This window comes from Dinoponera quadriceps, unplaced genomic scaffold, assembly GCF_001313825.1.
Source record: "Dinoponera quadriceps isolate SergipeBrazil2010 unplaced genomic scaffold, ASM131382v1 scaffold6118, whole genome shotgun sequence".
In the NCBI taxonomy this organism is placed as follows: domain Eukaryota; kingdom Metazoa; phylum Arthropoda; class Insecta; order Hymenoptera; family Formicidae; genus Dinoponera; species Dinoponera quadriceps.
The window spans coordinates 596,670-616,775 of record NW_014562572.1 but is presented as its reverse complement, the minus strand read 5'-3'; the positions used below and the strand labels follow the sequence as shown (position 1 = coordinate 616,775).

Below are 20,106 nucleotides of genomic sequence, written 5' to 3'. Positions count from 1 at the left end.
TGCTCCTCAGGAACAGCGGAAAATTCGGTTGCACCAACGAAATTGTTTTCTTCCGTGCGTGTGTATACTTCCGGACGAAGCGACACTTTTCCCGTTAACAAGACAAGGTCGCATGCGCAAATTTTCATTCAGATCGTCCGTCTCTNGGGGGGGGGGGGGGGTGAAATGAGGTAACTTCGATTTACCTCGAGTGAACCTCTGAGGAGATTTAAATTTCTTTTTCTTCTTGTTTTTGTCTTATTGTCAAGTGTGATTTTTGTGCCGAAGAGAAACGGAATGAAGCCAATCGATTCTCTCTCTTTCGTGCAGGGGGCAAAGTTTACGAAGCGAATCCCGATACAAAGAGGCTCTACGACGATTTACTATCCAACTATAATAGACTGATACGTCCTGTTAGTAATAATACGGAGACCCTGACCGTCTGGCTGATGTTGAAGTTGTCGCAATTAATAGAAATGGTACTGGCCCGACACGTAAATACCACACCTCCGTTAAATTAGTTCGATCCTTTCCGAAAGCAGCCCGACGTCGTTACTTTTACCCCGTAACCATTCCCCGTCCACCGTTCGAACCAGCCCTACACGCGCGTTGCGTTAACTTGAGGATCTCGTTGAGAACTAACGATCGAGTTTGGCTTTGCAGAATCTAAAGAACCAAGTGATGACAACGAACGTCTGGGTGGAGCAGGTAAAATGTCTACCGTCTCTCTCTCTCTCTCTCTCTCTTTCTTTCTTTCCTTCTTTCTTTCTTTCTTTCTTTCTTTCTATATATATATATGTTGTCCGCTTTTTGTACTCGTTGACTCGTTTTCACTGGCGCTCGCATAATAATAACCGATAACAATCACGATAGCGGGACCGTGTGGGTGTCGCGATTAACGTGCCGCTTCGCTCTTTCCGTTGCTCGCAGAAGTGGTTCGACTACAAATTGCAATGGGACCCGCAGGAGTACGGCGGTGTGGAGATGTTATACGTGCCTTCCGAAAATATATGGCTTCCAGACATCGTGCTGTACAACAAGTAAGTCTCGCGAAGGACTCCGGACGGACCGAGATGCCACTGCAAATCCAAGTGCGTAGTGAGTACACACTTGTGCGTGTGTGTGTATGTGTGTAAAATTACACATTTATGTGTGTGATTTAATTTTCCATGCGAAAATTACAGACTTTATCGCATAGAAAAAAATTAATTCGCGCATTTAAACGCGGGTAATTTAAAAAGAAGTTTCGCCGTATATAATGCGACACGTAATGCAATGTGTGTAAAAATAGAGGAATGTGTACTTTTAATTAATGCAGATGTGTAAAAAGTACACGTTTAAAACAATTTTGCACATTTAGGCCCTCCGAGTTGCATTCGAGTTTTACGCGTTGTTTTGAGAAAATGTGTATTAAGTTCGGGAGAAAATTCGGAGCGTTTTTCGATAAAAAGTTCAGTAAAAACACTAAAGATTCCTTCCGTAACCAGTAATATCTAACTTTTAATGTTCCCCGTAATTAAATAAATCACGCGTTTCATATGCTCAATTAACATGCAAGCGTGTAAAATGTACGCACGCGCATTAACTGTCTAAAATGAACACAGATGAAATATGCAGCAAAATAACGCGCGTAAAAACGCGTAAAAAGCGACTGCACGATTTTACACAGCGTGAGCGTGTAAAAATTACACACTTGAATTTGCAGTGTAATAATGAATTCTACGCCGGCTCGCGAATCCTGCCGAATGGCGGAAACGTTCTCGCACTTTTCGTCACGGAGAGAGACATGAAAAATTTGCTCGGTGATTCGAAAAACAACGCGCACGTTCGTTTGCATGTGGTGATCAGTGTGTTCACTGGCGTCTCTACGTCTTTCCTATTGCAGCGCGGACGGAAATTATGAAGTGACGCTGATGACAAAAGCCACGCTGAAGTATACCGGCGAGGTGTCCTGGAAACCGCCGGCCATTTACAAGTCGTCCTGCGAAATCAACGTTGAGTACTTTCCATTCGACGAGCAATCGTGTATCATGAAATTCGGCTCATGGACATACAACGGCGCTCAGGTTATAATAACGTACATTTGCGTAACTGAGATGAGATACCTTAAGGGGATATTTTCAATTTGGAACGTTTCGTTTCCAGTAGGTGATTTTTTTCTTTTTTTTTCTTTTTTTTTTTTTAGAAAAACTCAAGACATACAAAATTCTGAAGTTTTGTATAAATATTTATCGATGTTTCAAATCAAAATACTTCTTGAAAATTACCACCTTAATCTAAGATTTTGTTGCGAATTTGAAATTGATTTCTTTTATCACGAAAAGGTCGACAGTTTTCAAGACAATTGACGATTACAAACGTAGAGATCTTTTAACGTAACAGCTTTTTTTTTATCGTATAGCTTCATTGTGACGCCCTTCGAAAGTATGCTTTGTAAAATCGCTCGTTAATAGGTGGACCTGAAGCATATGAAGCAAATGGCTGGTAACAACATCGTCTCGATCGGTATAGATCTCAGCGATTTTTATCTGTCAGTGGAGTGGGACATTTTGGAAGTGCCAGCAGCACGCAACGAGGAATATTACCCGTGTTGCGAAGAACCTTATTCAGGTACGCAAAGGTTCAACGCGTTCACGATCGAGTATGCATACTACTTGCACTTATATTATTTCTTATTTATGTATATTTCTTAATAATTATGTATATATCTAAATAAATTCTCATTTATGTATACATCTAACAACGAAGACATTACCGTTTAATAATCAGTATACGTTATTGCAGATATTACATTCAACATTACAATGAGGAGGAAAACTCTATTTTATACCGTCAATCTGATTATCCCATGCGTCGGTATCACGTTTATGACGGTGCTAGTTTTTTACCTGCCCAGCGATTCCGGTGAAAAGGTGAGCAGGTGACTGGCTAAAAATTGTAATCGTTCGAAGTTCACGCATAACCGTGTTTTATATCACCGAACTTCTTTGCGCTCACGCAACTTTGATGATCGTTGTGAATGCGGATATTTGTTATCTTCTCGTGTTTCTCGCGCAGGTGTCACTGTGTTCCTCCATTCTCCTCTCACTGACGGTGTTCTTCCTGCTCTTAGCCGAAATCATCCCGCCGACGTCGCTCGCCATACCTCTACTCGGGAAATACTTACTGTTCACCATGATTTTAGTCACCCTGTCCATTTGGATCACCGTCTGCGTCTTGAACGTGCATTTCCGGTGAGCGGTGAAAATAATAAGCAATTAGCGTCGTGCTCTGCGTTTTGAATTAACGCCCGAGAACTTTTTCTTGCGTTTTATCTCGCAAGTGTCTTAAGAGGTAAAGTTCAGTGTCGTATTTTTATTGGGACTCGGGAGTCACTCATAAATTTAGTATTTATATAATTTTGATAAAAAGAATCTGCCTTTAGGCAGAGACGTCAGGGTGAAATAAAAATCAGCTTCATTTCTTAAAATGGAACCATTTTATATATATATATATATATATATATATATATATATAAATCGATTCCTTCGTTCATTCTGTATATAAAAATATTTTATTTATTAGTGAAATAATGCAAGTTCCATTGAATTCTTATCAAACTCTTTTCGATGATCAGAGTGTGCGGATTAAGTGGAAACTTCGAATCGTTCGCAGATCGCCTTCCACGCATAACATGTCGCCGTGGGTGAGACAAGTATTTCTAAACTGGATGCCGAGGGTGCTGCTGATGCGTCGCACGCCGTACTCCACGCCCGAGTACGACGACACTTATATGGACAGTGGATACACCAATGAAATAGATTTCAGGTAATGCCTGTTGTCCGCTCAGGTTAAACTCGGGAAATCGCCGTCTAAGAGCGAGTCGTTTCGTATAACATTGATGTATCGAGCGAACTCCGACCTTAAGTCGGAGTTATCGATGCCAGTTTAATCGGGCGCTCCGAAGAACATCGATACTGGACACGTACTATTCGAAGTAACGAGGGGGAAACGGTAAAAAGAAGAAGAAAAGAATCTTACGTGGGCACTCGAACGCTCGATTACCCGAGTATCGTTGAGATTGAGATCAATTATTCTATTTTACCCGTCTCTGTTTCCACGATTCTTCTCATGGCAGCGTGAGCGACTATCCGCTGGAAGTGAAAGGAAGCCCGAACAGATTTGACACCGTCACCTCCGTGTACAAAATCAGAGACGACGACGCACGACACATACCGCACGCGTCAGGTAACATTTTTCCGTCGCATGTTCGTAAGAAACGTTTGGTGTCCCTTTAATTTTTCAACCCTGACCTAGTCCCGGGTAGAATGGAAAATGACGTTGACGTTAAAATGATGAGAAAATGATCGGAAAGTGATTTTCTATAGTCATTTATTCATTCATTGTTGACGATATCACGGTTTTCCGCTCAACTTCAGAGTTCAACGTTTGATCCGTCGTTGAGTCGTAATATTTGAAAATGAAACCTCGGACGTTCAGCCGCGCTGTCTGAAAAATGAAAAGATTATTAAACCGCCAAATCGTAAACTTGAAAATGAAAAGGTCATTTGACTTCTATTATTTGAAAATGAAAGTTCTCCCAACCCGTCGTTGAATCGGACTATTGTTTTATATATTCATCTACTAATCTTTGTCCGGGACGGTGGCGGCTCGTAGCGGAGATTTGAGAACTAATTTTCCAAGTAGCCGAGACTCGAACCTTACTTAGCCGAGACCCGAACCTTAGTCGATGTTCGAACCAGCTCGTAAGGGAAAATGTTATGTTGTAAGAGCCATTTTAAAAAGCTGATGTCACTAATAAAAAGAGTATATCCAAAATAAGTATATTAGATAACTTTTTAAATAATGTGACTGTCTACGACGCCGTGAGTTAAACAAATTTTTATCTTTCAAATTTATCACGCGATTAACTCGACTATCGAAAGCAGAGTTGATGTAGGAATCGTTATATTATATTTAAAAAAGTATCGCAGTTTCTTGCAGAAATGTAAACAAATCTGTAACTGCTGATGTAGATATCATCAACATTCCACGCGTTCGTGCTCGAGAGTTCAAGACAAGTTCTTAGAAGTTCATTCTTTATTTATCGTTACATATAAACTTTATGGAATAAATTGACCCGAATATTCGTCGTACAATTTTACATTACATCGTATCGTACTCATGGAAACAATGATAGAACAATCGCCTCGGTTATGTGTCTAACAAAACAGCCATCCGCACCAGTAAGGATACAATAACGTAACATCGTAAACTTGAAGCACACAGTCAACATTTTACGAACGATCTAACAACAATATCATTTCAGTTACTGACAGCGAGAATACGATGCCGAAACACTTATCCCCGGAAGTTATATTAGCTCTCAAGGGTGTGCGTTTTATCGCTCAGCACATCAAAGACGCGGATAAAGATAACGAGGTAAATAGTAAATTTTAACATCAATCCAATCTTAACCGTGAATTCTTATATAATCGTTGTAACTTGTTGTAATTGAGCGTTCTTTACACATTCAGTTGGTTTTAAACCAAGAGGAAATATATATGTATAAGATATGTACATATCGTTTTTCGACTAGACAAGAAGGTCCCTCTGACAAAAACAAAATCAAGATACCGACATTTTGATTAATTTACAATAACTTGGGCAGTAATTAACGTAAGAGGTAATCTTATAGCAAACGTGCAGAATTATCCATCTTCAATCAATCGTCAAGGAGATCCGGTATCGTGAAGAAAATTCCATCCGTCTTTTGTAACACAATATACAAAAAGAAGTATACATAGAGCTCTTTAAAAAATACACACATAATTAAATACTCTTTTTCTTCTCTCGCGAGACTTGATCCGTCACATGAAGTATCTCGGTGTACGAGAATGCTGATCACCGCGGTTTCCGAGTTACTCCCAAAACGCTCAGTACAATATCATCTCTTATTTCTAGCCGTCTCGCGTGAACAAAACTTATCGGAATCGGAGAGGAACTGAAATTCTAAACACTTTCTCACGATGTAACTACTATATACATCTAGAACGCTCGGATGTCGACAGAACTATTGAAAAAATATCGAAAATCTTCTCGCTTATCACATTGAAAGTGTTTCGTTCATCCTTCACAGGTTATAGAGGATTGGAAATTCGTGTCTATGGTCTTGGACAGATTCTTTCTTTGGGTGTTTACGCTCGCGTGCTTCGGCGGCACAGTGGGCATAATTTTCCAAGCGCCCAGTCTGTACGACAAGAGGGAACCCGTGGACCAACGACTCTCCGGTATATCATTGCGCAACTACATGTATCCGCCGCCGAACGGAACTTTCGAGGAAGAATAAGTTTACTAAAGTACTACAGATGAAGTTAACTCGCGGACTGTGTGTGTGTGTGTGAGAGAGAGAGAGAGAAGCGGGTACATCGTGCGCGTCATCATCGCTAGTAAATTTGGCTCCTCCGCCCCGCTCATCTCCCCCAGAAAATTCATCCATATTTTTTAACGAAACGAAAATAGCTCCCGAAGGAAGAAATAACACCCAAGGCAAAACAAATTTCTAAGGCCTCTTAAAGCCATCTGCGAGATCTAAAACAAACAAAAAAATAGAACGTCTTTTGAACGTTTCTGAACGTTTAAGACATCTTTTAGAAATTTGTTTTGTTCTGGGTTCCGACAGAGAGAGAGAGAAAGAGGGATAGTGATAGATATCGAATATTATTCGTCACAACGAAGAACAAGTACACCGACACACTCTGTCTTATCGAACAAATCGCATCACGACATGATATGTATCGTCCGGAACAAGATAAACGAAATCGATCTCTCTTCTTTTGAATATTGCTATTCCTATATAAATGATATACTCTGTGAACCCTCTAAATCGATTAACAGACTCACTTCGCTTCACTCCGAACACCAGTGGGGATGATCGATATTGTCAGATAATCCAACGTGTTGTTATTGTTCGCTCGGTCAACGTAAAGAAGAATCAACATTACCGTTGTCCACGAAAAAAAAAACACGCAGAAGTAACTTTCCGGTTATCAGCGATCACCCAATCGAATCACATGTATTCATATTTTCCACTTAAGAAGACATTCCGAAATGAAACGCTAGACACATTACGGATTACAGATTAGACTATAGTTTAAGCGATTTATTAACCCTGATCGTGTCAAGCGCACCTCCCACACGATGAGCTTAATTAAGGGAAGATGACAGCACAGCGACGGTAGAGAGACGTGTGTGTGTGTGTGTGTAAGTGAGCGAAGCGTGAATCGGGTGGCATATGCGAGATCTCATGTCAAGGTTAATAAAAGGCTTACGCTATAAAAGATGAAGGTAACTTTATTCTCATTTACGCGTTACATTTCGTGGACCGACTTCTTTTTCTTAAAATAGTGAAAATTGTATTAAAATACTTGCTCATCTCAGTCAGATCGAGCTCGACTTTAGCACTAGATTCAATTCGCCAAGTGAGATCGACGAAGCGGCGCGAGCTGTTGTATTTGTAATGTCGGAATGCAATGCAGTGTGATTAAAATTACGTAGGAGAAAAATAGAAAGAGAAATGAAAGTTTCCTTGCACATTTTCGACCATCCCGAGAGGGAACCACGGCGCTCGTGTTCCAGCGTGCCGATGCTTCTGAGTTTCGACAGACTGCAGAAGAAACGCCGGAAAAAAAAGCGCCGTCGTTGCTCTGCGTCTCACAGAGCTGGCGAGAAAAATCTCGGTAAAAAGTTCGTGTCGCACAACTGGTGTATCACACAATCCTTTATTCTAAATCAATGATCATCAATTCGGGAGATTCGCTTGTACTGCTGATGGAGCTGGCCTGTGATTTCTTTGGCGACGAAATGCTACTAGTGTTTTGTTTCTTTGTACTTTGAGTCGGTGTGTTGTCCTCGTCGTCATCGTCGCTGTCCGATATCAAGTCGATCACGACTGCGCGCTTTTTCTCCTTTGGTGCAGGTGTGGTGAGATTGGTCTCGTCTAACGGGCAAACAGAACATATATCGCATCAGCAGCGGCGCTTACGAGTAGTTTTATGTGAGGTAACAATGTCGCCGTCAAGATCCCCGGTCTCTCGCTGCAATCGTCTTGGTTGATGACGTCAGGACGTACGTTTCCTCGTTTCTGATATCGTTAATCACGACTGCAACGAAGGACCAGGGAGCCTCAAAGCCCGCTAAGTCCGGATCCACAATAGGTGTAGGAAGCCTTTTGCTCTAAATATTAAATTATGTTGGCAACGTATAAGAATAATATGTATAGAGAATTAATTTCAATAAGAATATTTTAGAAATTACGGAGTGTCTTCTTGTCAAGTTGACGATATTGACGCTCTGGACTGTCAATCGCACGGCGCAAAAAACGAGCGGGAGAGGCAAGGGGAAGAAAGCAGGCGTAAGTCTTCGAAATTCGTCTCGACAGCGCAAGTAATTCCGACTTGCTTAGAGCACCGATGAGGTAACACTGAAGATCACTGGCCTTACGGGACTTAGCGTGCAGGGAAAATTTCGCTTGTTTAATAACCTCCAGTCGGTAAATTTGTATGAAACCAGTTTGGATTATAACTGCAGGAATGCAATTTCATAAAAAAATATTTGATATATTTCATTGTACAGAAGACTCCATTAATACTATCCCATTTCTTAGACATAGTAATAATGAAAATTTCCAATTAGGCGCGTTATTTTTGAATACTTGTGCATTATGACTGCTGCTTATGAAGCAGCCGTTGCCGATCTATCAAATTACTAATAGTCACGATGCACGAATATTCGCACGTAATTGGAATTTTCCTATGTCTAATTATAAAATTAATACTCATGCCACAATAAATATTCAGATATTTATATCGGGTGACTAGAAATAGTCGGTAACGTCATCCTTCTTCAGTTATCTTCGTGTCCCTCCGGGCCCCTTTGCCAGCACGAAAATTTATCCGGGGCCTTTAATATTACCTCGTCGGTGCGAAACAGGATAAAGGCTTACTACACCTATCGCAGACCCGGACTTAGACGTCAAAAATTGAATCTGGGCAAGTTCAAAGAATCTGCCATTTCGCGTCCATTCCGGTAGAAGAGCTCTGCACGGCAAGATAAGTGTCTCCATTTACCTAAATCCACCGTATCCACGTCGATCTTATCCTCCCGCGAATCGGCCGCGGCTTTCGCCTCGTTCTTCTCCTTATCCTTGTCCTTCTCCTTCTTCAACACTAGATTCTCCCACGAGCCGTCCTGCAGCAACTGAATCTCATTTACATCTGGCAATAACTTATTCGAGTTCAGAACCTCCTGGAAGTACCCGTCGATCACGAGATTATCGTATAGCGCCGACTTGTCGCAAACCGGACAGTTCCAAGTGGGTTTGCGCTCGTTCATTTGAAGGAACAACGAAGCGTCGAAACACTGAAGGTGAGAGCACGTCGACGCACGACACGGCGTGCACATCCTCATTTTCCCCAGGGGACAAGCTAACGATACCCTCAGTGACGTGGTAGCGATCTCGCTATCCGCATCCTCGTTTAGTTTCTCTTTAACTGCAAATCGTCATAAAAATCGTCATAAAAATCGTCATTTTCGACGCACGGTTGAAACAAACGACGGCTCACCATCGCAGGACTACTTACTTAAGCCCCTGGTGTAATCGGAGTGCCTGGCGCCCCGGTTTTTTAATCTACTAAGTAATTCCGCACTGGTTAACTTTCGGACGAGGTATACTGCCACTGCGAATCGCCTGCCGTAATCGGCCGACCATGAAACGCGTATTTCGTTGCCGACGGTGGGCGATAGTTTCACTAAAGGACTGATATTTACAGGCCGCGGCGGTCTCTTCGGTTCTACGCCCGGTTTATTGGTAGGTATGGGATTCTGGGGAAAACAAAGAACAAATAAGTAATACAATCATACGATCGCCGACACGGGGATCTCGGCTCGATATTGTAAGGTAGTGCTGATCCGTGACAATACTGTTAGAAAGATAACAGATAATACAACGAAGAAGCTCGGCAAATCTGTGCTAAATGTTTATGACATGATTTATGATGTACAGCTTTGACATTATGGCAAGAGAATATCGATCAAACTTACATGTTTAAAAACTCAGAAAGAAATGGTTTTTCGCCTTGACGCGAATATAACATTTATATCACTTTTGCTTACAATATTTCTGACTTGAAAATTAATTTACAAATTAACTACTTCAAAATACAACATATTGGATCGTTCGATAAATTCGTGCCGATTTTTACGAAAAATTCAAGACCAATATTTTTGTAAATGGATATACCTTTATTCTAACAATATATTAACCATTATTTTCTATGGAAACTTATAGAAAAGAACGAAAATACCAAACTGTGCCTGACTATGATGGTATCGTCTTTCCGTTTTTCATGAAAATAAAAAAAAAAGAAAACAACCCAATACAATTTAGAAAAAAAAAAAATTCATAGGACAGTACTTACAGGTAACGGGCACAATTTCGAATTGACCTTAACTGTGATATTTGGGGGGAAATAGTCCTCCTGCTCGCACGACGTTTCTTGCAAACAGAACCGCATTTGTACCTAGTGGGAGCACATAAGATATCTAATAACACAACGATCGGCATATGCACATCCCTTCATCCACCGTAACCTTTCACGCGTTTGCGCTTTGGTTTGTGAGGAGGGAAAACAATCCAAGTGAAAACAGCGAAGAACCGACATACCTGTACAATGTAATCCATTTTGCTACCGGCTCTACAGTCGCGCGAACTGGCTATGTCCGTCGCCTGTTGCGGTGTCAAGTGAAACATAAAAGTGTTCTCTTGCAGTCTCAATGATCCCTGTGGCATTAAACTAGAGGGCTTCAGCAGTTCTCCTAATAAATCGAAAAATGGAAGTTTCTTCAATCTAACGTCTGGATGTACCGGATATTGCGTAGCGGGTTGCATTTGCAAAGGTGATGGTAAGACTTTGGGCGGATACGGTGAGTATGCATATCCTGCGCTCGGTGCACGCTGGAAAAATCGAAGAGGAGAAAAATGTGAACGCGTGAACGACGATCGACGGAAAATTCTGAGGTTGAGATCCGACAGCATGTAATAAATGAGTAATAGAGCTAGGAATAATATTCGAGACTTCGAATTTCTGAACCTTCACTTGTTATATTCGAATAATGAAATTTTGAAATGTAAAAATTCGAATCTTCGAACTTTCTCGTCAAATGTCGAATTATAATCTCAAAACGAAGTCTCTAATCTTCGAAAATTTCGAATAGTATTATTCCTAGTAAGTATTTGAAAAGTATCAACTGTTCCCTCATACTTGTGCTGTTACATTGGTATAACCAGTTGATTGATACACTGGATTGGTCCTAGGTGCCTGAGGTATGGACGCTTGATGAGCTGGAGTCAGTTCTTTCCCAGCAGAGACAGATGCCTGAGATTGCTGTTGTTGGCTCATCGCTTGCCTTCGAACATATAAATATTTCTGTTTCATATATCGATGCTGCTGTTTCAATGATTTTCGTATGAATGATTATATACAGTCACAGTTAAGCAAGAAAGATCCAATCTACAAAATAGATTTTTGAGATTTTGTTACTAATGAGTAGTTTACATAAAACAAAGGACCCGAACTTTACGGGCGTCTACAATTAATTCAAAAACAGTGTTTACTTCCTACTAGTTGTACTATTTTTTTACTAGTTGCGTTCTCCTTCACTCATTTTTTAAAGATTAAATTTGTCAATGAATACTCTTAGAGAGAAGAAAATGGATCATGTTTGATTTTTTGAACGATTCTTGAAGAGAACCTCAGTGCTACTTATACTTTTTAAATCATGTATCAAATCTTCTTCATTTTTCTCGAAACATACTCCATGTGGGTTGGATACTTCTTGCGTAACTATGGCCATATAATGATATAATAAATAGTATAAATCACACATCAATTGACAAGAAAAAATAAATACCTTGTCGAATAATAATTTCTATTGTGCATTGTTTGATCTATTTGCGGCTCAGTGGAACTACCAGTTTGACTGTAGATTTGATGCGCTGCCATTTGATCTTGCCTAGAAGAAATATGTCGTTCTATATTTTGTTGCAGTTAAAGCCCAATCTGTAATAGATGTCATATATAACCCTTTTGTTCTAAGCATTAAACTATAATATACATGTTTCTATCAAAAGAGAAAGGGATGTTTCCCTTACTGCCAAATCGTGGGCAACACACCTGAAGCATAGAAATTGCGACATCTAATAAGCGTCCCGTAGAAACGCCTCTTGCTAGAAATTAAATCACAGTTTAATGCGAAAGGCAAAAGGCTTACCACTGCTCCTATTATAAATCGGGCTTTGACTGTGGCAAGTGAAACCAAAGCATTTAAAGGATGAAAAAGCAGGGAGGCACGTTGTAAATCAATAATGCCATATAGAGAAAGGAAGCGACTTATTATGCTAAATCATAAATCAGATCAAATCATGTGTAAGACCAATGCAAGAATCTATTGGTCTTGCATCTGCGGGAGAGACTTGTGAATGTTTGATTATTGCAATTTATACGAATGCACAAGTAAGAATTCAGGCTGGTTGGATTCTGAAAAACTGCATTCAACCACACACACAAACAGAAACTACACCTGACATAAGGTTTGTCGTATCTACATGACGAATTTGATGATCTCACATACAAAGAAGTTCCTGAGTACCTTGATTTATATATGAAAGCTGTACGGTCGGCGTCATGTATGCTGTAAGATGTACTGTCGGAATGAGAGTTACACGATGTTCGGTCTCACACACAAGGTCACCATAACCAGAGCCATTGTAACTACCATTGTGAACAGAATTACTTGGGCGATTTTCAATCTTACGCATACAGGTGCAAGACTGAAAATCGTGAACTCTCAGTCCAGAGAATGGCGTGGCACACGTGACGCTGACCGTACAGGATACAAACAGAAAGAAGTGTCTATTCGAATACCATCCTGCCAGCCGGTGTAACCGCCGGTCAAACCATCTACTGATTACAACTGGAGAAATTACTCGGCTCCCCTCCACGTAACTTACTGTATTGTCTTATATAGTTCACGGATTTTTAGTCGAATAGCCGGATGTGACCTCAAGTGTAACAGCTCCAGTGCGCGTGCTTGCAGCTCGTTCTTTCTACCGGACTTATTTCTACCAGCAAAACCGAGAAGCATCTGAAGCTCAGACACTCGAAAACTCAATATCATATTCTGCAATCAGAAACCGTTCCCTTTGTAACTCGAACTCGTTTATCATCTTATCTGACAATTACGACCGACTATCGCTGAGCGCAACATCGAGGAAGAATGCAACGGTATCAGAGCTCAATCAGTGCTACTTCTGGCAAAGCCTTCCTCTCTCGACCGCGTGCTCTGTACGTCGGATATTCGAAAGAATCCGTCACGAGAGTCGGTCCCACAGTGTGTGTGTGTGTGTGCGACACACGCGCGAAATTTGGGCTCCTCATTCGGAGAAAAGGCGCCGAACTAATGGAAGGCTCACTCTGAGAGATATGTCACAACGTGGCAGCGCACACATAATTTCTCTTCTCTCCCCCTCTCTCTCTCTCTCTCACACGGGACGAGGTCGCCGAACGTGCCTGGCCGTGCGACGAGGAAACGAGAACCGAAAAAGTGACAATCTGTCCGCTCCGAGCGGATCGGGAGGGGGGAGGCAAGACAAAGACGAGGGGGAGTCACGTCGGGAGAGCGACGTGTGAGGTCTCTCTCGGTGAAAAATGTGAGGTTACCCGCAGTTATCCACGACCGAGCAGATCGCGCCGCCGCAAGCACAGCCCGTCGCTCGCATTCTCGGGACCGTGGCGAAGTCCTTCGTCCGGCGATCGGCGTCCGCCCGCTGCGGCTCTCTCGGCTCGGCCCACGGTCTGGCGTTGCGTAGTCACGAGACGGCGTAACGCGCTATCGCGAAGAGCGCACGCCACAACGAGGAGACACCGCGCGCGACGACACGAAAGTGTAAGAGAGAGAGAGAGAGAGAAAGAGAAGCCACTGCGAGGACCCGAAAGTGCGCACACAGGACGGCAGGCACGGTACGAGAAACGACGATATTAGACGCGCGCCACAACGCGAACTCCACCGACGGGGCCCGTCGAAAAAAGCCGGAAATCGCGCGCGCGGCGCCGCCGGACGGGAGGCGCGGTGGCGGCGACAACGCGACGCGACGCGATATACGACGCGACGGGAGAAGATGAATCGCGGGGACGAGCGAGGAAGCTCTCCGACGCGATGCGCCGCGACGCTGCTCTCACCCTCCCCTCCGTATGCTCGCCCGTATGCCGCACACCGTTTAGAGTTTTATGTATCACGCGCACCAACTCACCTCCAGTTCCTCGTTCTCCGCCATCTTCTTCGCCGACTTTTTTCCCGCTGCCGTTTTGCCGACGTTATTTCGAAACTTGCGACTTGAAAATACGCGCGGGCCTCGCCGTGCGACTACACCTTCGCCGACCTCCTTCTCGCACCTCGTGCCGGCTGTTTCTCTTTTAGACCCTAGTCTCTCTCTCTTGGTTCTCTTAGCGTGTATTTATATATGTATATATATATATGCATGTATACGCGCTTAGATGTACATAGAAGAGCGGCTAATATATATATACACGTATACTGCATATACAGGCTCTTTCGCTCTTTCTCTCTCTCTCTCTCGTGTTGTGAGAAAGTGGTTTCTTTTCTTTCCCGCGAGAAAATTCACATAGAGACGTGGGGAGCTGGGCGAATGATCACCGCGTATCCCTCGTCGTCGAGCGGCGGCCCACCACTCTCTACGCGGAGATCAGCGGCGTGCGAGCGACACGTTATGGAAAAATCGGCGCGCGACACTATGCGACTATCGACTTTTGACACTCGGTCATTCGAAATGCGGAAAGCGAAATTCTTCCCAAGATGGCGCCGCGCGAATGCAAGTGCGATGCGGCGCGGGGAGAGATATGAACGAGCCCACCGCTCGTGTGAGACGTGCCCGATTGATACCGCGTCGGCGGACGACAGCACGTTTTGTCCGTGCGGACCATGCGCGCCGAGCGATCTTCGCAGAGGACCGTGGCGCGATCAGTCGCCGCCGAACGTCCACCCGCCTGTTAGGTTAGGTTGGGACGCGGCCGAGGTGACGCAGCGGGTAGAGGTTATGCCTTTCCGGCGAGAGCGCCGTACAGTGCATTCGCAAAGCTGTGGCTTTCGAGGATCGAACTTCTGGCTTTTGGGTCGTACAACTCGTCAGGAAGGTGTCCGGTTACTCCGATGAGAGAAGCGCGACTCCCCTCGATTTTGATCGTACCTTATACTGTCTGTGGATTAATTTAATTTCCTCATTTTCGTTCTATATTCTCCACCCGTTATCGCCTGTTACATCGAACCCGGCGGGGACTTCACACTCCGATCTCAATCCTCTGACTTGATGAAGGTAAAGAATGAGAAATCCACGGATCAATGCTCGAAATGATCTCTCGGCAATAGGAATTCGTTTTCGCGCAACGCGCGAGTGATGATCGTCCGCACTGTCAGCTACGTTTCACGGAGATAGGTTAGATTACACATAACGTTCGCGACGATGTGAGCACCACGTTCTATCTCCGTTTTTCGATAAAAGTTAAAGAAAAATAAAGTGATACCACGTCATCGCGAACGTTAGGGCCTCCGCACGAAGGTTGCATAAGAACGAAGGATGGGCGAAATCTTCGATGTTCGCTCATTGAGGATGCGTCCTACGAGTTTGCCGGATGTGTCAATTGGCTATCGGATAGGGAATTTCTAGAGTCCCTGACGTTTTCTCTAGATGTGACACCATCCTCAATGAGCGAACATCGATGTTTTAGAAACAACAACTGCGTTCAGGATACGTAAGCGATCCAGTAAGCAGCTAATGGGTGCTTTCTTTTTGTCTTTATTCCGCATTCAATGAATAACAAAAATGCGTCGCCAAATGAAAAGCACCAAATGATTATTGGTCCTTACTATTAGATCCCTAAATTTAAATGAATTACTCCTGTTACGTTTTCTGAACGTATAATCATCGATGGTTTTGCCCATCCCTAGTCGAAACTGTTCCCGATAGAGTTGTGAACGTAAGCCGTCATCGGAAGTCAACGCACAAGGATTTGGCGTAAACTCACAGACATCGCCTCTGAGATCACGGCTGAGAGATTCACAGGTGACATTCGTATCTTCATTTCGATATTCGTATTTTCAGAAGGCAACCTTCGCTAGACGACGAACGTCGTGGCGAATGCAAATCCTCTCGATGGGATTTTCGCGCGCAGACGTGAGCCAATCAGCGGGCCTCTCATTCGCGGAGAGTTGATTGGCTGGCGCTGGTGAGTCACCACGTTATCCCATGGCGTTATTCCGTGCGTGGCTGCCTGTCTGGGCAGGTTCGTGCAGGTTTCAGGAAGCCTCGTATACATCATGCGTATCTAGATAATTTAAAAACATGGCTACCATGTGAAGATAGATTGGTTGGTTTGCACGCTGTAAACAAGTTTGTGTTTAGTTTACCAGGCCAGTTTTGTTTTGCGTCGACGGTTGCGCGAGTCGCCGAGCGGCGGTAGCCCTCCTGAGATGCTGAAGCTGGTGCCGAGTAACCTCTGAGAAGCCCGAATAGCTGTCGGGAGTGAAAGTCGCGCGAACTCGCGGTAGCTCAAATTCTGCCTTTCCTTGTGGACTACTTCGACGTCCCGCTCCCGTTGCGGATTATATCCGGTTGAGTTATCGCACTGCCACAAACCACCGACGTACGTCGCCGGTGTACAACAACGGTAATAACGCACGTTCGCGGTATCGGCGATAACTTTGCGCCACCGTTAGCATCAAGTCTTAGAAAGCATCAGTGATCCGTGTGGTTTATGTTTGCAGATACGATCGAGGGATCGTCCCGGGAAGGCTGCACGCGACAGCTTATACATGAGTTTTATCGCTCGCAAGAACACAATTCTCCAAAGAACATCCATGGATACCGCAGACTTCGATACCATTATACGTCATACGAGGACCATAATCCACCTGGATGTTGATTGCTTCTACGCCCAAGTGGAGATGCTTAGGCATCCGGAATTCGAGGGGAAGCCCTTGGGCGTGCAGCAGAAGAACATAGTGGTCACTAGTAATTATCTGGCCAGGGAGTACGGTGTGAAGAAATGCATGCAGGTGCAGGAGGCTTTGCGTCTCTGCCCGGGGCTGGTCCTGGTGAACGGAGAGGATCTGACGAACTATCGTCACTATTCCACCAAGATATCCGAGATCTTGCATCAGTTCACGCCGTTGGTGGAGAGATTGGGCTTCGACGACAATTTCCTCGACGTGACGCTGGTAGTGGAGAAGCATCTAAAGCCTCAGAACGACTCCGAGCTCGACATGAGCAGCTCGAGCGTGGACGAAGAGCTGAAGGAGTCGGTCGTTAAGATATTCGGCCCGTCGGAAGAGGAGTGCCCGTGCGGGTGCCACGTGCGCCTGATGATCGCCTCCAAGTTGGCCGCCGAGATCAGAAGTCGTATCTTCCAAGAGCTGCATCTCACGTGCAGCGCTGGGATAGCGCACAACAAGTTGCTGGCGAAACTGGCTGGATCCCTGAACAAGCCGAATCAGCAGACGCTCGTCTTTCCGTGCGGCGGCCCGATGTTGCTCTCCGCCATGGGCTCGGTGTCCAAGATACCAGGCGTCGGGCAGAAGACAACGGAGTTCCTGCTGTCGAACAACATAAGGACGGTGGATGACCTGCGCAGAATACCACTGGAGAATCTGGAGCTTAAGATCGGCGTCGACCTGGCGAGGAAGCTGAAGGACAACGCGGAGGGCATCGACGAGACTGCGGTGAAACCGTCCGGGAAGAAGCAATCCATCGGTCTAGAGGATGGATTCAAGAGCGTGTCGCTGGTGGCCGAGGTGGAGTCGCGACTCGGCGGGCTGCTGAGACGACTGACGGAGATGGCGATGGAGGACGGCAGGATCCCCGTCGGCATGAAGGTGACCGTGCGGAAGCACGACCTGAACAAGCCCACCTCCGGCAAGCGAGAGAGCAGGCAGTGCGCGTTGCCGAAGCACTTATTACCGTCCACGAAGAACGGCGTGTACGACCACAGCAAGATGCTGGCGCTCGCCATGAAGCTGTTCCACCGCGCGGTCGACGTCTCCAAGCCGTTCCACTTGACGCTGCTCGGGGTCGCGTTCACCAAGTTCGAGGAGCAGTCCTTCGGCAAGAGCAGCATCACGTCCTTCCTGCGCAAGCAGGTCGCCGTCCAGTCCGTGCTGGACATCACTTCGGAGGAGGGTATCTCGGACGTGAGCCTAGGCTCACCGATGAGCATCAACCAGGACAGCAACGACGGCTCGGATCAGTCCCAGTCGGCCACGAACGCGATGAACACCTCCGGGCCGTCGAGCCTCTCCTGCTCGCCGATCTCGAAGTCGCCGGGGATGGCGGGCCAGAACGCGGAGGACGAGCTGCAGCACGAGGTGGAGCCGTTGCAGAAGAAGACCAAGCTGGAAGTGTGGCTGAGCGGCCGCCGAGAGTCACCGAGCAACGAAATGGCCGACCTAGTGTTGGGCTCCGCCTCGCCTATGCAGTGGTCACCCACCGTCGACGCCACCGTCAAGTCCTTGCCCTTGGAGAGGAGGGAAGTCACGCGTTCTTGGCCCACCACCAGCAAACCCAAACCAAACAATATACTTAAATACTTCATAGCTAATAAGTGACCGAGCTCTGTGGTCTAGTATCGAATATCTCGTCGCTTTTTTATATGTATACGCTTGAATCGACAACATTGAATGCCAGCCGCCGTGTGACACGAGGAATAATTGTTAGTCGCGCGTCTTGATGAGAGAGAGGGAGAGAGAAAGAGAGAGAGAGAGAGAAGAGGAGGAGAAGGGAAGCATCGACGCGTGGTTGAAAATTATCTCAGGTACGACCAGTTCAGCTCTCTCGCGTCACGTGAATTTTCACGCCTCGATCGAAAATGCATTTGCAGATTTTGCGCGACGTATATAGTATAATATGTGTATAGCTATGTGTTCAGTTGCATTTATTATCTCTGTGCATTGTCGTCCTGTTTGCATAAACGCCGGGGATGATGAGCGAAAACGTAGTGTGGTAAGATCACCAATTTTTACGGTGATATTCCGTTTTTTTTTTTCTCATAAGAGAAAGAGAGGGAAAGTACGGTGCAGACTCTATATCTATTTGCTGTTACGTATAAGATTCTTTCACACATACACGCAACCGCACGCACGCGCTTACGCAAATGTTTCATCTGTGTCGATACACGTAGAGACGGACTCATTTTTCCATTAAGCGAATTTATAACGAAGGGAACATTTTTACTTGAGACATACCGTAAGAAGTTTAATTACAGCAAGAGTAGATTGAGTAAGTGAGGGAAACAGGATGCACCCGAAAAATCTGGAGGTGTGGCTGAGCGAGAGTCCTAAAAATCTAAAAAGAAAGGATGTTTTTTTTTTTTTCATTTCACTCGGAAAACTGACGGTTTCTCTAATATTTTTACGCGTAACTGTTTCGATGATTCATCTGTTATTTCCAATTAATCCTTTTTTAATGGACTGTTGTATATTCTCTTTTACTCATATTCTAATGTAATTATCGTTATAAAATTCGTTTAACGACAAAGGTCGTTAATAGATTGCCGGAATTCGGGAGAAGCAGAGAAATTTTGTAGATTTGGTTTCTCGTCGACGATGCCGAAACACCGAAAATGAAAAAAAAAAAAGAATGGAATGAGAATTTTTCGTCGCTGTTTCTAGCGACGCTCGAGAAAATAGCCTGCAGCAACGCTTCGCGCGAGAGAGACAGCTTGCGCGCGTGGGTGAAACGAGGCGCTGACATTTGATGTTGTGTACGACTCGCGGTTTTTGGAAGGATAATTGTATAATTTAATGTTTCCGCGTCCCAAAAGAAAGAGTTATATTTTTAGTACTATGTTGAATGTTATATCTCGTGGTCGAGGATCATGAAACGAGCTGCGCTCTTGACAGGTCTCGACAATCTTCGACGCCGTGCGAAGGCATGCGAAGAGGAGGAGGAAGAAGAAGAAGCCGTTGCGTCAATCGTCCCCGCGGTCGGGAATCGTCGGAAACCTCTCTTCGTGCGTTTCCACG

General features: G+C 44.6%; 3 protein-coding genes across 13 annotated transcripts in view; 2 read left to right on the top strand and 1 right to left on the bottom strand.

Annotated features, from left to right (window-relative positions):
• LOC106751143 (acetylcholine receptor subunit beta-like 2) overlaps positions 1-7,641 on the top strand; it is a 98,439-nt gene extending 90,798 nt beyond the window's left edge. The window contains exons 2-12 of one of the 2 annotated variants that reach the window (XM_014631962.1): positions 310-458; positions 643-687; positions 910-1,019; positions 1,865-2,045; positions 2,433-2,589; positions 2,764-2,891; positions 3,037-3,212; positions 3,634-3,786; positions 4,097-4,206; positions 5,288-5,400; positions 6,098-7,641. In XM_014631962.1, the coding sequence (XP_014487448.1) occupies positions 310-458; positions 643-687; positions 910-1,019; positions 1,865-2,045; positions 2,433-2,589; positions 2,764-2,891; positions 3,037-3,212; positions 3,634-3,786; positions 4,097-4,206; positions 5,288-5,400; positions 6,098-6,307 (1,532 nt within the window). In that variant the 3' untranslated portion in view covers positions 6,308-7,641. The remainder of the gene's footprint in view (positions 1-309; positions 459-642; positions 688-909; positions 1,020-1,864; positions 2,046-2,432; positions 2,590-2,763; positions 2,892-3,036; positions 3,213-3,633; positions 3,787-4,096; positions 4,207-5,287; positions 5,401-6,097) is intronic. The other variant, XM_014631963.1, reaches the window with a different exon arrangement.
• LOC106751142 (E3 SUMO-protein ligase PIAS2) lies at positions 7,294-15,565 on the bottom strand. 10 transcript variants are annotated; one of them, XM_014631951.1, is made up of 11 exons: positions 13,737-13,998; positions 13,490-13,586; positions 13,028-13,197; positions 12,598-12,720; positions 11,929-12,030; positions 11,280-11,424; positions 10,682-10,972; positions 10,437-10,538; positions 9,600-9,840; positions 9,087-9,509; positions 7,294-7,957 (listed from the first exon to the last, which is right to left on the bottom strand). In XM_014631951.1, exons 2-11 carry the CDS (start codon positions 13,523-13,525, stop codon positions 7,740-7,742), a joined length of 1,851 nt encoding a protein of 616 aa, XP_014487437.1. In that variant the 5' UTR covers positions 13,526-13,586; positions 13,737-13,998; the 3' UTR covers positions 7,294-7,739. The 10 variants fall into 10 exon arrangements, with proteins under 10 accessions (XP_014487437.1, XP_014487442.1, XP_014487438.1 ...); XM_014631956.1 differs by having other exon boundaries at positions 12,598-12,666; XM_014631952.1 differs by lacking the exons at positions 13,490-13,586; positions 13,737-13,998 and adding an exon at positions 14,327-15,565.
• Positions 15,566-16,374: 809 nt separating this feature from the next.
• On the top strand, positions 16,375-19,695 carry LOC106751130 (DNA polymerase iota). Its single transcript, XM_014631926.1, has 2 exons — positions 16,375-16,757; positions 16,855-19,695. Exon 2 carries the CDS (start codon positions 16,903-16,905, stop codon positions 18,688-18,690), a length of 1,788 nt encoding a protein of 595 aa, XP_014487412.1. The 5' UTR covers positions 16,375-16,757; positions 16,855-16,902; the 3' UTR covers positions 18,691-19,695.
• Positions 19,696-20,106: the final 411 nt, after the last annotated feature.

Excerpts from the sequence above, each read along its gene's own strand:
- LOC106751142 (XM_014631951.1), bottom strand. The coding sequence starts at position 13,525 with ATGTGTGCGCTGCCACGTTGTGACATATCTCTCAGA. Across the intron at positions 12,031-12,597 it reads TACGACAAACCTTATGTCAG|GCAAGATCAAATGGCAGCGC; the intron begins GTGTAGTTTCTG and ends TATTTCTTCTAG. Across the intron at positions 10,973-11,279 it reads ATACCAATGTAACAGCACAA|CGTGCACCGAGCGCAGGATA; the intron begins GTATGAGGGAAC and ends CGATTTTTCCAG.
- LOC106751130 (XM_014631926.1), top strand. The coding sequence starts at position 16,903 with ATGAGTTTTATCGCTCGCAAGAACACAATTCTCCAAAGAACATCCATG.